Source organism: Mus caroli, unplaced genomic scaffold, assembly GCF_978045245.1.
Source record: "Mus caroli unplaced genomic scaffold, Mus_caroli_1 scaffold_6, whole genome shotgun sequence".
Classification (NCBI taxonomy): Eukaryota; Metazoa; Chordata; class Mammalia; order Rodentia; family Muridae; genus Mus; species Mus caroli.
The window spans coordinates 108,150,232-108,164,765 of NW_028227261.1; the positions used below are offsets into that span (position 1 = coordinate 108,150,232).

The 14,534-nt window shown below is 50.6% G+C and overlaps 1 protein-coding gene across 2 annotated transcripts in view; it reads left to right on the forward strand.

Annotated features, from left to right (window-relative positions):
• Positions 1-13,247, forward strand: part of Coro2a (coronin 2A) — a 54,161-nt gene extending 40,914 nt beyond the window's left edge. For both annotated transcript variants that reach the window (XM_021160099.2, XM_021160097.2), the window contains 9 exons: positions 1,998-2,147; positions 4,280-4,459; positions 5,372-5,488; positions 6,951-7,055; positions 7,687-7,783; positions 8,777-8,889; positions 9,132-9,222; positions 10,392-10,663; positions 11,752-13,247. In XM_021160099.2, the coding sequence (XP_021015758.1) occupies positions 1,998-2,147; positions 4,280-4,459; positions 5,372-5,488; positions 6,951-7,055; positions 7,687-7,783; positions 8,777-8,889; positions 9,132-9,222; positions 10,392-10,663; positions 11,752-11,913 (1,287 nt within the window). In that variant the 3' untranslated portion in view covers positions 11,914-13,247. The remainder of the gene's footprint in view (positions 1-1,997; positions 2,148-4,279; positions 4,460-5,371; positions 5,489-6,950; positions 7,056-7,686; positions 7,784-8,776; positions 8,890-9,131; positions 9,223-10,391; positions 10,664-11,751) is intronic.
• The last annotated feature ends 1,287 nt before the right edge of the window (positions 13,248-14,534 follow it).

Sequence of the window (14,534 nt, forward strand, 5' to 3'; positions counted from 1 at the left end):
CTGTGTCACTGGGGGGTGATGTCAAACTCCTAGATTCAAGCAATCCTCCTGTTCCAACCTCCTGAGAAGCTGAGAGCCGAGCCATCTTCGATCCACCCAACCCCCAGTGAGCCTAATCTCCAGCCCCGTGCCAGGAGCACATACTTTATCCGCACAATGTTCAGCATTATTTTTTTTATCCCTCTGACTTCAAAGACACAGTGGTTGTGACTTACAACAAAGGGCCCAGTCACAAGCAAATAATTAAAGTATGGATGCTCCCGAGAGACAGCTCAGGGGTGGTGGGTGGGGGTGGGGCACTTCCTGCCAGGCCTGACAACCTTCATTTCGATCTCACGGACCCACATGGTGTCAAGAGAGAACTGACAAGTTGTCCTCAGACCTCTGTATACCCAGTGGCAAATGGGTGCGTACACACACACTGCATACATGAAGAAAATGTACCTGGGTGCGGATAAAAGCCACAGTCAGCATTTCTTGTCACCCTGATGTGTTCTGGCTGTCCCTCTGTCTTCCCCGAGCCCTGCCCAGTGGGCTGTTCTCATAGACAAGCTGGAGATCAGAAAGGTACAGCAACTTTCCCAACGTGACACAGCACAGGCCGCAGAACTGGCTTCAGACTGAGGCCTGTCTGACTTCAGAGCCTATTCTCTGTCCCTCAACTGTGCCACTTCCCTCGAGAGAGACGGCCACACATAGCAGAAGTGAGGGATCACTAGAAATGTCAGTGATGCGGGGATGCAGCCACAGAGTTCCTAATTTAGCTCAGGGCTGCCTGACAGCTGAGGCAAAAAGAGAAAGAGAATTCATTATGGAAGGAAGCGGGGTGGGGGGTGGGGGGGGAAGGCTTAGAACACTGAGAAGGCTGAGTGGTGCTGCACACCTGGAATCCCACCTCTCAGGAGGCTGAGGCAGGGAGATCTCAAGTTCAAGGCCAGCCTGGGTTGTATGCAAGACTTAGTGTCAGAGCAGAAAGTTTCACGTAGAGATTGTGGTCAGGCCTGAGAACTTGACTGGTCTCCAACCCTCAGGCTTCTGCCAGACATGGTGGGGCAGCGTGACTGCCCTCCTCAAACCTCCTCTTTAAGGCCCGCTCCAAAGAGTCCCTAAAAGATATTTTGGGGGCTAGAAATGGGGTGTTTTGTTATTACTGTTTTAATGGGGGTGGTATTTTGAGACAGGGTCTCACGGTGTATCCTAGGCTGACCTTGAATGTATAATCCTCCCACTGTAGACCCCTAGTGTTGGGATCACAGGTGTAAACCACCACACCCTTTCCAGGTCTTCCTGAAAGGGGGAGGGGAAGGAACAGGATGACTGGGGGGAGGGGGTGCTGCTGGGTGAGAATAACCCCAGTGCATATAACAAAGTGCTCCCTCCTCCTCCTCTTCCCCCTCCTCCTCCCCAGGATAAGTTAAGTGCCTACTGCTTTAGGACACACCTTCCCCTCCAAAAGCCCCGAAGCTGTCTCCCTCCAGACCCACAGACAGAGCAAGTAGCATTCATGGCCTGATGTTAAGGCCAAAACCAGGAAGTAAATGTCTCTGAACTGTAAGGAAAGCCTCGTGGGAAATCTGCGTATCTTTGGGATAGGCTCCGAACACCAACCGAGAACCCAGCAGAACATAAAGAGCGTACACAGCACTTCCTGGGCTCCATGTCCCCACGGCAGCTTTCCCTGTGGTTCCATGATGGAGACCTTACCCTTTGCCATGTAGCCCCTTCTATCGTCAGTCCACCCGACCTGCTCAGCTCAGGTCACCATGATGGTCCAAGCCCCTGGGGCAGGTTTGAGAGTGAAGCCTGCCTTCCAGTCAAGGTCAGCCCTGCTCAGTGGAGGACTTTAGGGAGTCTCCAGCTTCGCCTCCACTGGGCTGGGGCGGCAATGGAGAGCAGCACCAAGGTCCTTCTGCCAGGCACTAGCAAATCTGTGGTTTGCGGTAGCAACTGCCCCGGGATGCTCCCAGCTCATACTCCTGCCTGTGTCTCCCCTCCAGATTAAGATCTGGAACATCCCCAAGCAGCTGTTGACAAGGAACCTCACAACCTACAGGAAGGAGCTGATCGGCCATGCACGCAGGGTGGGGCTGGTGGAGTGGCACCCCACAACTGCCAACATTCTCTTCAGTGCTGGCTATGACTACAAGGTGAGTCTGCAGCTCCTGTACCTGGGAAACCACACGCTGGCACCTCTGAAAGCTTCTCTGAGAGCTCTGTTGACTGGAAAGGCTCAGGCAAGGTGGTGGCAGCCTACTTGCTTGCACAGGCCTGGGGAAGTGCCCTTCCACACCTCTCCATCACAGGCCTGGGGAAGTGCCCTTCTGCACCTCTCCATCACAGGCCTGGGGAAGTGCCCTTCCACACCTCTCCATCACAGGCCTGGGGAAGTGCCCTTCTGCACCTCTCCATCAATCACCCTAGTCTCTGCCTCTACCTCACAGCCGTGTGCTTCCGTGTGTGTGTGTGTGTGTGTGTGTGTGTGTGTGTGTGTGTGAGTGTGTGTGTGTGTGTGTGTGTGTGTGTGTGTGTGTTCTTGCTTCCTCTCACCTACTTTTCAATTGAGAAGCCTCCCTCCTCTGTTGTGACCTCATGCCTACTCACTGCATCTGTTAAGACCTTGTTGACAGAGAAGCCCCATTTGAGGTTCTAGGTAACAGAATCAGGACCCACTTCAGTCGGCTGCAGTGAGCCTCAGGGGGTTGGGTTGGGCCCACCTGACACTCCCACACCTCCACCTACTGCCCAGACCGACCGTTCCGAGCACTGGAGACTCAGTGCCTGTTGCAGCTCCTCTCTGACCTACATGGGAATGTCCCACGGTTCTCCTTGGGTCTTCGTGTCTTGAGCCCCAGTCTATAGACAGAGTGGGTTGGTGGCCCCACTCCCCTCATCTGTTCTCTCCAAGAACATAGAATTCAGTTCCATTTCACTTCCTGGTCCCCCTTTCATACTTGAACCACATATTTTCTATTTTTCCTTTCTAAGCTTGCTAGGCTTGTTCAGAATGCTCTTCATGAGACTTCACCAGAGAACAAAGTCTCTGCTGGGCTTTTTTGAGACTTCCTTTGTCAATGCAATTAATATAATTAAGTCTCTTTACCTTAGACTCAGGTAGACTCTTCAGACAAGGGCAAAAGGCAGTCACCAAAATGCCACAAAAACAGTCTCTAGGCCACGTTCTGAAATTCTTCTCCACTGAAACCTTTTGGACCAGGTCTGCACAGTTCAAATCACACTCAGCAACAAAGTCTCCCACATTCCTATTAGGATGGCCCATTAAGCCCAACTTAAAGCATTCCACTGCTTTCCAAAGTCCCAAAACCCACACTCCTCCAAACAAAAGCATGGTCAGGCCTATCACAGCAATACCCCAGTCCCTGGTACCAATTTGTCTTAGTCAGGGTTTCTTTTCCTGCACAAAACATCATAACCAAGAAGCAAGTTGGGAGGAAAGAATTTATTGAGCTTACACTTTCCTCACTGCTTTACATCATCAATCGAAGTCAGGACAGGAACTCACACAGGATAGGGACCTGGAGGCAGGAGTGGATGCAGAAGCCACCAAGGAATGTTGTTTACTGGCTTGCTTCCCCTGGCTTGCTCAGCTTGCTTGCTTTCAGGGATGGCACCACCCACGATGGGCTAGGCCCTCCCCCTTTGATTACTAATTAAGAAAATGCCTTACAGCTGGATCTCATGGAGGCATTTCCTCAAGGGAGGCTCCTCTCTCTCTGATAACTCCAGCTAGTGTCAAGCTGACAAGCAAAACCAGCCAGTACAAATGGTTTTCCAGTTCTTCTCTGCTGACTCTGTTGGGGTTTGCAGAGGCACCCCAGGAACCTCTCAGATCCAAGAGAGGCAGACTCTGTTGGAAGATTCTGGTCAGAAACGCTTGTTTACTGGGGGATGTGAGTGTGGCTAGATCTCTGGAAGTGCCACTCACACCTTAGGCTGTGGCTATGGGCTTCTTTGGCATCCCTGGTTATGAACAAAAAATGAGGTGTGCTACTTCTGACAAAACCTCACGCCCCAGGTCCTCCCAACATAACCGCTTTGTTGCTCAAAGGCTGGTGGCGGGTGGGTTTTCTTTTACTAGACAGCCTGACTCCCAGCAGGGTCCCGCTGTGCATCCAGCCTCGGCCACACCCCTCACGAGTGCCCTGGCTGCCAGCTGCATCCTCCCTCCTGGGAATACTGTGTTTCACCGCTGCTGCCTGCTGTGTCTGTGGGGGCTGGGAGGAGTGGCCACTGTGCTCAGAGCTAGCACTCTGCTGAGCAGGTGATGGTGTGGAACCTGGACACAAAGGACTCTGTCATTGCTGGGCCAGTGAAGACAATCAACTGTCACCAAGATATGATCCTCTCCATGTCCTTTAACACCAACGGCAGCCTGCTGGCCACCACCTGTAAGGACCGCAAGATTCGGATTGTTGACCCCCGACTAGGGATTGTCCTCCAGGTTTGTGCTGGGCAAAAGTTTGGGTCAGCTTTGAGAATGGGGTGACAGACAGCATTGTCAACAGCTGGGCTTAGCCTCTGGAGGCAGCCTCCCTAACTGGCCTCAGCGTCACGGGGCCGGGGGGTGGGGGTGAGGATGTGGAGATATGCTGTGTCCACTCTACAGATGAGGAAACTAAGGCCAGAGAAAGGAAATGACTAGCCTGTGTAGAGAGGTAGACTGTGAACCTGTCCTGACTTCAGAGCTGGCCATGTGCCTCATCTCTGTCACTTGCCAGGGGTCAGGAGCCACCTTAGGCCAATACTTTTCTGCTTTCTGAGCCCCTGCTCCGAAGTGGCAGTTAACCACTCAGCCTTCCTCATTGAAGTTAAATAGGACAATTTGAGTGCCAGTGCACACTCAGGGCCAAGTGATCAAGATGCAGCAGGGTATGGTGGCACATATTATAATCTTGAGACAGGAGGAGTAAGGGTTCAAGGCCAGCCTGGGCTACATCATAAGGCCCTGTATCAAGAGAAGAGCGGAGGGCTGGAGAGATGGCTCAGCGGTTAAAAGCTCTGACTGCTCTTCCAGAGGTCCTGAGTTCAATTCCCAGCAACCACATGGTGGCTCACAACCATCTGGAATGGAATCTGGTGCCTTCTTGTGGTGTGCCTGAAGACAGCGACGGTGCACTCATGTATATAAAATAAATAAATAAATCTTTTTTAAAAAAAAAGAAGAAGAAAAAGAAAAAGGAGCGGAGAGGGCAGAGGTTTGCTTGACTCTATTCAGAGGCAGCTCTCAACAGAATGGGAGATTTCACTTGACGCTTCCTGGAAGGAGCCAATGGGGAGGCAGGAACCGCACCTGCAGCTGGGAGTCCCCTCCCCGCGGCTCTCCAACCTATCCTGACCACACCTATCCCTCCAGGAAGCCAGCTACAAGGGGCACCGTGCCAACAAAGTACTGTTTCTGGGGAACCTCAAGAAGCTACTATCCACGGGTACCTCTCGCTGGAATAACCGGCAGATGGCCCTGTGGGACCAGGTGAGTCTGCTCTTGGCCTGGGCATCACCCTGCGGCCCAGCCCCGCCTCCCTTCGCTCACATGGGTATGTCTTCATTCAGCCTCACACTCAGTCAGCGGGCAACAGAGCTGGGGTCCAGCCTTGTGCATCTCATTATTCAGGAAGGAGGTGGGGTCCCAAGAGAGGCTGGGGGTGGGGAGGAGGGGATAGAGGAAGGCAGGGGACATCTGGAGAGCAGGTCCAGTGCTCATAGAGACCCACTGTGGATGGAAGGTGAGCTGTTCTGTTAAGTGTTTTCAAGTGCTGGGGACAGAATGCAGGATCTCCCAACTACTTGCTGGATAAAGCCATCTTTCTTCTTCATTTGTTAAAATAAATGGGAAGCCAGACCTAGCTAGCACTTGGAGATGAAGGTAGGAGGGTTGAAAGCTACGTATTAAGTTCAAGTCTACCAAGTGAAAACTTATGTTCTAGAAAGCCTTAGTTACAGGGACAGCAAGTTCAAGGCCAGCCTCAACACCATCTCCCAGTTCTCAATTTTAAAAGAGATTTGTAGATGTAGCTCAGAGGTGGGGTGTTTTCCTAATAGCACCAATCCCTGGGTTTGATTTTCAATGCTGGAAAAAGAAAAAAGGAAAAGAAAAGGAAAACAAAAAATCAGTCCCAGACAGGAGAATTGCTCTGAGTTCAAGGCTAATGTAGACTACAGAGTGAAGCCCCATCTCAAATACTTTTCAAAAAGAAAAAAAGAACAAAATTGCTGGGCTGGAGAAATAGCTCAGCGGTTAAGAGCACTGACTGCTTTTCCAGAGGTTCTGAGTTCAATTCCCAGCAACCACATGGTGGCTCACAACCATCTGTAATGAGATCCGGTGCCCTCTTCTGTAGACAGCTACAGTGTACTCATATACACAAAATAAACAAGTTTTTTGAAAGAAAGAGAGAGAGAGAGAGAGAGAGAGAGAGAGAGAGAGAGAGAGAGAGAGAGAAAGAGAAAGAAAGAAAGAAAAAGAAAGAAAGAAAGGAAGAAAGAAAGAAAGAAAGAAAGAAAGAAAGGCTGACAAATATGACTGAGGAGCAAAGAGAACCCATGGGGCAGCTCACAACTCTAACTCTAGTTTCCTAGAGTCAGACGCCCTCTCTTGGTCTCCTTGGGCACTGCATGCACATGGTGCACAGACAAGCATACAGGCACAACACCCATACACATCAAATTTTAAAATGCCTAAAATTTTTTTTTTTATAAAATGCTGACAATATGGGGGTGGCACAGTACTGGCTAAACATCATGTCCTCCAGAGAATAATCTACAATTCTGTCTTGAGGACCAGGACCTCTTTCCAAAACATGTCCTATAGAACAGCAAGCTTTCTATCTCAGCAACAACCACACTCAAATACCCAGGGCAGCAGTTAGGACCTCAGGACCAACGGGGGTTCCAGGAGTGATGCTCCAGAAGTGACAGTCTCCCTTCCCTCGCAGGAAAACCTTTCTGTGCCCCTCACAGAGGAAGACCTGGATGGTTCTTCTGGTGTTCTCTTTCCCTTCTTTGACTCGGACACCAGCATGCTGTACATTGTGGGGAAGGTCAGTCTGTCATAGGAGGGAGGCAACCCTCTGGACCCCCCAATACAGGAGACAGAATGTGCTAAGCTTAGCTCCATGGATGGTCAGAAAACATCCCAGGGTCCTAAGAGGTACAGGGTGGAGAAGACACCTGGCCCTCTTTTCCTTCCTAGCTCCCTTAGGATCACCTAAAGCCAGGGCTTTGGTGTGACCCCACCCACCCAAGCATGTTCCTCCCAAACTCCTGGTCCAGGCGGTGGTTCTCAGTGGGGAGTCTTTACACTTGAAGCAGAATAGCTTTCCTTCCTTGGGTGGGGGTGTCCTATATCCAGAATCCCTGTTCCCTATTCAGTATGCCGGTAACGGCATCTCCAAGTGACTCTGACAATGGAAAATGTCCCCATGGCTGAGAGCCAGGGTGATCCCTGAGGCCAATCATCCTGACTTCCTCATGGTTGTCATATGGTGGGCTGGAGTTGCCCATCAGGGACTTAGCCTTGGCAACTGGCCAGGCCAAAGCTTTCTGGTGTCCCTGTATGATCTGAGCCCATCGTCGGCTGTCCACTCTGAAAGTCAGGATATTACTACTTAGTCACCAGGGCCAGTGCAGCACTCATGGCCCGGCTCTGACTCTCTGGGTTGCCCTCCCCAGGGAGATGGGAACATCCGCTACTATGAGGTAAGCATGGAGAAACCTCACCTGACCTACCTGACCGAGTACCGCTCCTACAACCCACAGAAGGGGATCGGTGAGTGGCACGCCAAAGCCATGTGGGGGTCAGGGTACCAGAACTAGGCCTTGGTGCAGGAATACACCAGGCAGGAAGGGGATGACAAAAGGGTCTGTGAGCTGCATCCATCTGTATCAGTGCTGAAGCTGGGACGAGTCGTGACAAGCAAGGCGTGTTGGGGCTCTTGGCTCTGGAAGTCCAAGGCGTTGCCTCTGGTGATGCCTCTTGCATTAGCAGATTCCTAAGGGTTTTGGCCAATGGAGGCCGGAGGTTCAAGGTCATCTTCGCCTGTATAGTAAATTTGAGGTCATGGCAGGCTTATGTAGCAAACAAACCTTGTAACAAACAAACAAAGGAAGAAGAAAAAAGCCTGGAGTGGCCATAGTAGGAACATTTAGAAAGCCAGGTATAAAGATATACATCTGTAATCCTAGGCCCAAGTATCAGGAGGTTATGACCAGCCTGGATTATGTAACAGCAAGACCCTGCCTCAAAAAAAAAAAAAAAAAAAAAAAAAAAAAAAAAAAAAAAAAACAAACAAATGGGGATTTGTGCTGTATTTGCCAGTAATCTGAGCTTTCCAGAGATAGAAGCTGGAAGGTCAAGAGTTCAAGGCCACTCTCTGCTACATAACAAGTTTGAGGCCAGCCTTGGCTCCATGAGTTCCTGTCTCAAAAACAAAATACAAAAATAGCATTTAGGTTCTAGGCCTATGAGGATGGAAGTAGGAACCTTAGAGCAGAGTAGACTCATTTCAGGATCCAGCTGAAGTAGTTAAACCTAGAAAGAAGGTGGGGGCACTGCTAGATTGTGGAATCCTGGTTTGTTTACTGGCTCAGGACAGCCCGGCATAGCTATTGGTCAGGAGCTGTTCACAGAGGAGAGCTGGAGGGGGGGGGGGGGTGCACGTTTCTGATCATAGGTGTGCAGTCTGCCTTTGCCCTGCCCACTGGGTCTCTGCGGCCCTAGCCAGACCAGGATTTCTCATCTCTCTTGCCCATCTGACCACAGGTATCATGCCAAAGAGAGGTCTCGATGTGTCTTCCTGCGAGATCTTCCGCTTCTATAAACTGATCACAACCAAAAGCCTCATCGAGCCAGTGTCCATGATTGTACCCCGAAGGGTAAGTGCGGCGGTGGGCCTGTCTCGGGGAGATACCCACCTGGAAGAACACAGACCCCCTGCCCTCCCTCCACCCACCCCCACCCCCCGCCCTTCTCAGGGTCAGCGTGAACTGCCCTGGGACCTGGAAGGCTGAGTCTCGTCCCACCTCTGCCCCTCAGCTGCCCAAGAACCTCCTCACAGCAGGGTTTGGGAGAGAGAGACTCCAAGGCTTAGTCCTCACTGTCCCCATTTCTTCTACAGTCAGAATCTTACCAAGAGGACATCTACCCGCCCACTGCAGCGGCCCAGCCCTCCCTGACAGCTCATGAGTGGCTCAGCGGGATGAACAGAGGTGAGGGAGGCTGGGAGCAGGCTGCTAGGCTAGGAAACTGGAGTCCTGGAGGTCCCAAGTAGCTGAGCGGGTTGGCCTGGCTCTTTATTTTGTTGTTGTACTCTAAAGACAGGTCCTGGTCAGCCAGCCCTGACCCCCACCCCCACCCCCCACCCCATGACTGGTTATAGATAATGCCAGGTGAGCAGAGGCTTTGTTCGCCTGGTCCCTAAACTCCTTCTGGTCAAGAGGATGTCCCTCCATAGAAAAAACGGCCACTGTGACTACAGAGTGTCTGGATGCCTTAGCCGCACTCTTCCTTCCTTCACCATTTCCTCCAGTTACTCTGTGGCCCGAGATTCTCTAAGCAATAGACCATGCATGCCCTGACCAGAGTCCGCCCCGTTCTTGTAAGCAGAAGGAGCCCGATGCAGGCTCCGTCCGCACCTCCACAGCACCCCCTCTTCACTTCATGCATCCATAGAGCATGGGAGGCCTACTACGACAGGCCTCTTCTCAGTGTGTGTGGCCCCCCATCTCCTCTGTCTGCCTGAAGATGTCAAAAATCAAAAAACAAACAAAAACAAAAAAAAAAAACCTATTTTCTACTTAATAAATAGCAGAAGATAGTGGATCTCTCTCTCTCTCTCTCTTTTTTTTTTTTTTTTTTTTGGTTTTTCAAGACAGGGTTTCTCTGTGTAGCTTTGGCTGTCCTGGAACTCACTCTGTAGACCAGGCTGGCCTTGAACTCAGAAATTCACCTGCCTCTGCCTCCCAAGTGCTGGGATTAAAGGTGTGCACCACCACACAAGTGGGTCTCTCTTTACAAAGCAAAGCCAAGGCCAGGCATGCCCGAGGGAGAGCTGAGGCAGGAAGACCATTGGTACACAGCCACCCAGAACTACAGAATACGACCCTGTCTAGGGATAGAAGGGAGAGAGAAAGGACAGGCTTTGTTTGAGGACCTCATGCATGAGGAGGCCGCTCCAGCGTATGCGCTATGCTGTCCTGCATGCTAGCTTTCTTTCCCACGCATGTGCTTCACATGTTGGTACCTGACTGCCCTGGGATGGGTTCACACCTGTCTACTGTCTACTGCCTCTGCTGTGTCTCTGGTGCCAGCCTGTGTCCATATGCATTTACCCACGGCCACTCAGCCCTATTCACAGCCTCCTGCTTCCACCCCCCAGGGCCTATCATGATGTCCCTTAGACCCGGCTCCGAGCTGCTGGACTCCCAGACACTGCCTCCAGAGAGACCCCTCTCCAATTCTATGGTCCAAGTTTCACCTCAGCCCTTAGAACCCATGAAACAGCCGGCCGAAGACGGTGACCAGGCGCCCTTCTCTCTACTGGAAGAGAAGGTACCAAAGTGGACCGCGGAGCATCATCTGGGAGAGAAGTCCTGCCTCACTAATGGCTTTGATGTTTTCAAATGCTCCCCACCAAAGACAGAAAATGAGGTAGGAGGGGAGAGGCCTGCAGGATGGGAGAGAGTGGTAGGCTGTGAGGGAAATGACAGAAGGCAGCCAGCTGCATGGCTGGACTGGGCCTTAACTCACTTAGGGAATTCAGTCACCACATGGGCTCTGAACAGCAGCCATACACCAAGATGACAGATGTGTATAATACGGTGATGAGAACTATCTGTGAAATGCAGAAGATACAACTTGGTGCCATTATGGTCCTAGTACAGCACTGAGTTTTGGAGACTTATTTTTCGAGCCCGGGTGCATTAAGCATCCACTGTATGTGTGAGGTTGGTGTAATACCACTGTGGACAGACTGCTAAGGGAGAGAGCCTCAGTCAGCTTCAGTTCCCACACCATAAAAAGAGGTGCTAAGGAGATGTCACAGGGGCTTTAGGGAATAGCAGAGACCCTTGGGGTGCCCAGCATCTAATGGCTATTTTGTACAGTGATAATTATGGTAAGGAATTAGTTTTTACTTCCAAGAGGAGAAAACAGACTCAGGACAGGTGAGATAACTTGCCTGTGTGTTAGCAAAGCACCTGGCAGGAGCAACTTAAAGGAAGTTTATTTGGGCTCACAGTTCCAGGGCACAGCCCAGCATGGTGAAGAAGGCAGCAGCAGGAGCTTAGGGCAGTGGGTTACATCCACAAGCTGGAGGCGAACAGAGATAAATGCTGGCACTCAGCTTTCAGGCCAGAATCCCATCCCATTTGTTAATGCTACCCACAGTTAGGGTGGGTCAATCTAGTAACTCCATAGGTGATTCTAGATCCTGCTGCATTGTTAAAATTGACTACAGAGTCCTGTGATGGAAAAAAAAAAAAAGTTTTCAGGCTTCCGGTCCAAAGAGCCTTTGCTCTCCCCTTCAGGGATCTGGGAAGGACAAATAGGATACAAACAAGCTATCAGAACTTCACTGTTGGGTAAAGCAAGCAAGGGTTTCGTCACGGCTCAGAAGTGACTGTTCCTTGCTAATAATTTAACCACTGTCACCAAGTCAAAAGTGTGTGGCTTAGCCTCTGTGTTGTGGCCTATCCTGGCCACCCAGATGACCTCTCCCTCTTCATTGTGCTTCACAGCTGCTGCAGATGTTCTACCGGCAACAGGAGGAGATCCGGAGGCTCCGGGAACTGTTAATCCAGAGAGAAGTCCAGACCAAGCAGCTGGAACTAGAAATCAAAAACCTTCGGATGGCTCTGAGCAGTGCTCTCCTCCACCCTTGCCCTCAGGGACACCAATAGGCTCTGTGGAGAGAGAGAGGTCCAGCACCGAGCCGCAATTCACTGAGAACAACCACTATTTCTATAGTTTATACCAGTAAAACAAAACTCTCAGTTGCTGAAAGAGATCCCAGTGGGACGTGGTGCCGCTTTCCTGTCGCCTTCTCCAATCTGCAGTTCCTACCCTGGCTGGTTTAGATTACGCCCTACCTTCTGCTGGATTCTGGTTTTAAGGGTTGGTGAGGAGCTATGACCTCCCAGAGTGAAGATTTGGCCCGATTCTAAACCACAGGCAGGCGGCCAAACCCATCCTTCCAACCAGAATCAGCCACATGTGGGTAGATCGTCCCATAGGTGGGGACACAGACCTCAGAGCTGAGTCCATGTCTGTTGACTACAGGAGGGCAGGAACGGACTTCCACCCAGGGTATCTAAAGTCCTCTGGGAGGTAAGGAGGCCCAGCACTGGATGTGGCAAAGCCCCATGGCCAGCCACCAGTAAGGGCTCTGGTTGACTGCACTGGGTGAGAAAATGGCGCCTGGTCTGAAAGCCTGCGACCGATGCTCCCTTGTGTGTCTTGTGCTTGGTTCTGAGGCTCTTTTCTTTCTTGGTGCAAAACAAGCCGAGCTGGTGCCTGAGACTTGAGACAAGGCTTACCATAGGAGGTACCCATCCCCCATACCTCCTGGACAAGCAGACAGAGTCCCCCCCTCCACCCCTCCCCTCTGGACAGATAGTTTCCCCCATCACTCAGGGTCATGCTGGAGCTCAAGCGAGAATTTCAGGGGCCATCCAGGCTAACAGGTTCCGACCCACGTTGTCCATTAGCACCCCTCTGGATGCACATACTGATGACCGGACCTGCCCACTAAAGCTGACCCTGCAGTGGAGGGTACGGCCCTCTGAACAAGCTGCCTGGGTGGCTTCTGTTCATGGGAATGGAGACGCTTTTAGCTAGCATCCTACTCCTGTGTTGGCAATGGAAGCAGTACAAAGCTGACTCCCACACGACCACGTCACTCACCGTCGCTGGTATCTGCACACACCAGGGTCCTGTGCTCCTTGGTTTATTCTCCATCCCTACACTACACTGGGACTCTATGCCCAGCGATGAGCTAGCTATGCTTGCCTTCCTTGTGCTCCTGAGTATGGCAGGGACCTGGAGCTCCTGGGATGGCACGCTCTCTCTCCCTTCATTTGTGGCCAGTATGTCAGTCTGTAAAGCTCCAACCCCATGCTCAGAAGGCAGGAGGGCCACATAGTAAAGACACCAGCCCAAAACCACTGGCTGCCTCTTATGTGTGGCTAGGGTGGGGTCCAGTGAGCTTCCCATCATATCTCTGTACAACACCATCCCCTCAAAAAAAAAAAAAAAAAAAAAAAGCTGTCCCCACTGTAAGGGACCCAGACCCAGACCTCACATTCAGGAACAGGTCACAGGTGGCTATGAACAAAATTATATGTTGTTTCTTGTTCTGTTGTTTTTTTTTTTTTTACATCTAGAATAAATTATTTAAATTATTTCATAGCAAGGGAGAGGGATATTTGTCATCTTTTTTTTTCTTTTGAAGATTTTGTCATATTTTTTTAAGATTATGTTTTTATGTTCTTGGGCTAATGGAGCAACACTGCCCCCTGAGACAGTGACCACCCAAGCAGCAAAGCCGCCCTCGGCTCCTTCCTTCTTGCCTTGGGAGCTTTCTTTCTGATGACTCAGGAACTTTGTGTGAATGAGGAAGAACGCTTGGAGATGAGCTTGTACCCACCTTAGCTCTACAATAATTCTGCTTCCTGGAACAAAACTTGAGGTTGTATCCCAGAGGGAAACGGGAATCGAGAAACGGACCTATGCTTTTCATATGAAACCGTGCCTGAAGCCATTTGAGTGAGTGATTGAATGTTTCTTAAATTCCTTGTACCTTTGTAAAAAAGTAAATTAAAAAAATAATTAAGAAATAAAAGTTAACATAGACACAGAATCGTGCAATGTAAGAATATGACAATCTACTGTGGGTGGTAATTCCTGCCTGTAATCCCAGTACGTGGAAGGCTGAGGCAGAAAGATTGAAAATTCCAGACCAGCTTGGGCAAAGGAGTCTAAGACTCTGCCTCAACCAAAATAATAATAATAAATAATAACACCAGACTCGATATTGCAATGCTTGGCGATTTCCTTTTTGTTAATTCATTCTACAAGTACCAATTTAGCACTAGGTGTCTGGACCAGATGATACTGGACCAGGTTGGCCAACTGGTCAGTAAGGTCCGAATACCCTTGAAGCACTTCCTCTTGTGTTTGAGAGAATTCGTGAGGGACAGGATGGGGCAGGATGGTCAGGAGGCTGTGGGTGGAGAATGGACGCTTCCTGAAGGAGGAGATAAGCCACACCTCCATGTGAATGGGAGACAGTGAGCAGCAGCTATACCTTAAGCAGGAACTGCAAAATCCCCTGGTTGGAAGCAGGGTGGGTCATTCACCCATCGGCAAGAGATATCAGAGCATCTTCAGGGCCTGGGGCTTTGAAGTGTTAGCCTGAAGATAATTGGGGCTTCTTGGAAGTATGTTCCAACTTCACCCCCGCCCCCTGCCTGCCCCAACATGGCTGACCATAGGGAGGAAGCACTACAGGAAAAGAACAAAA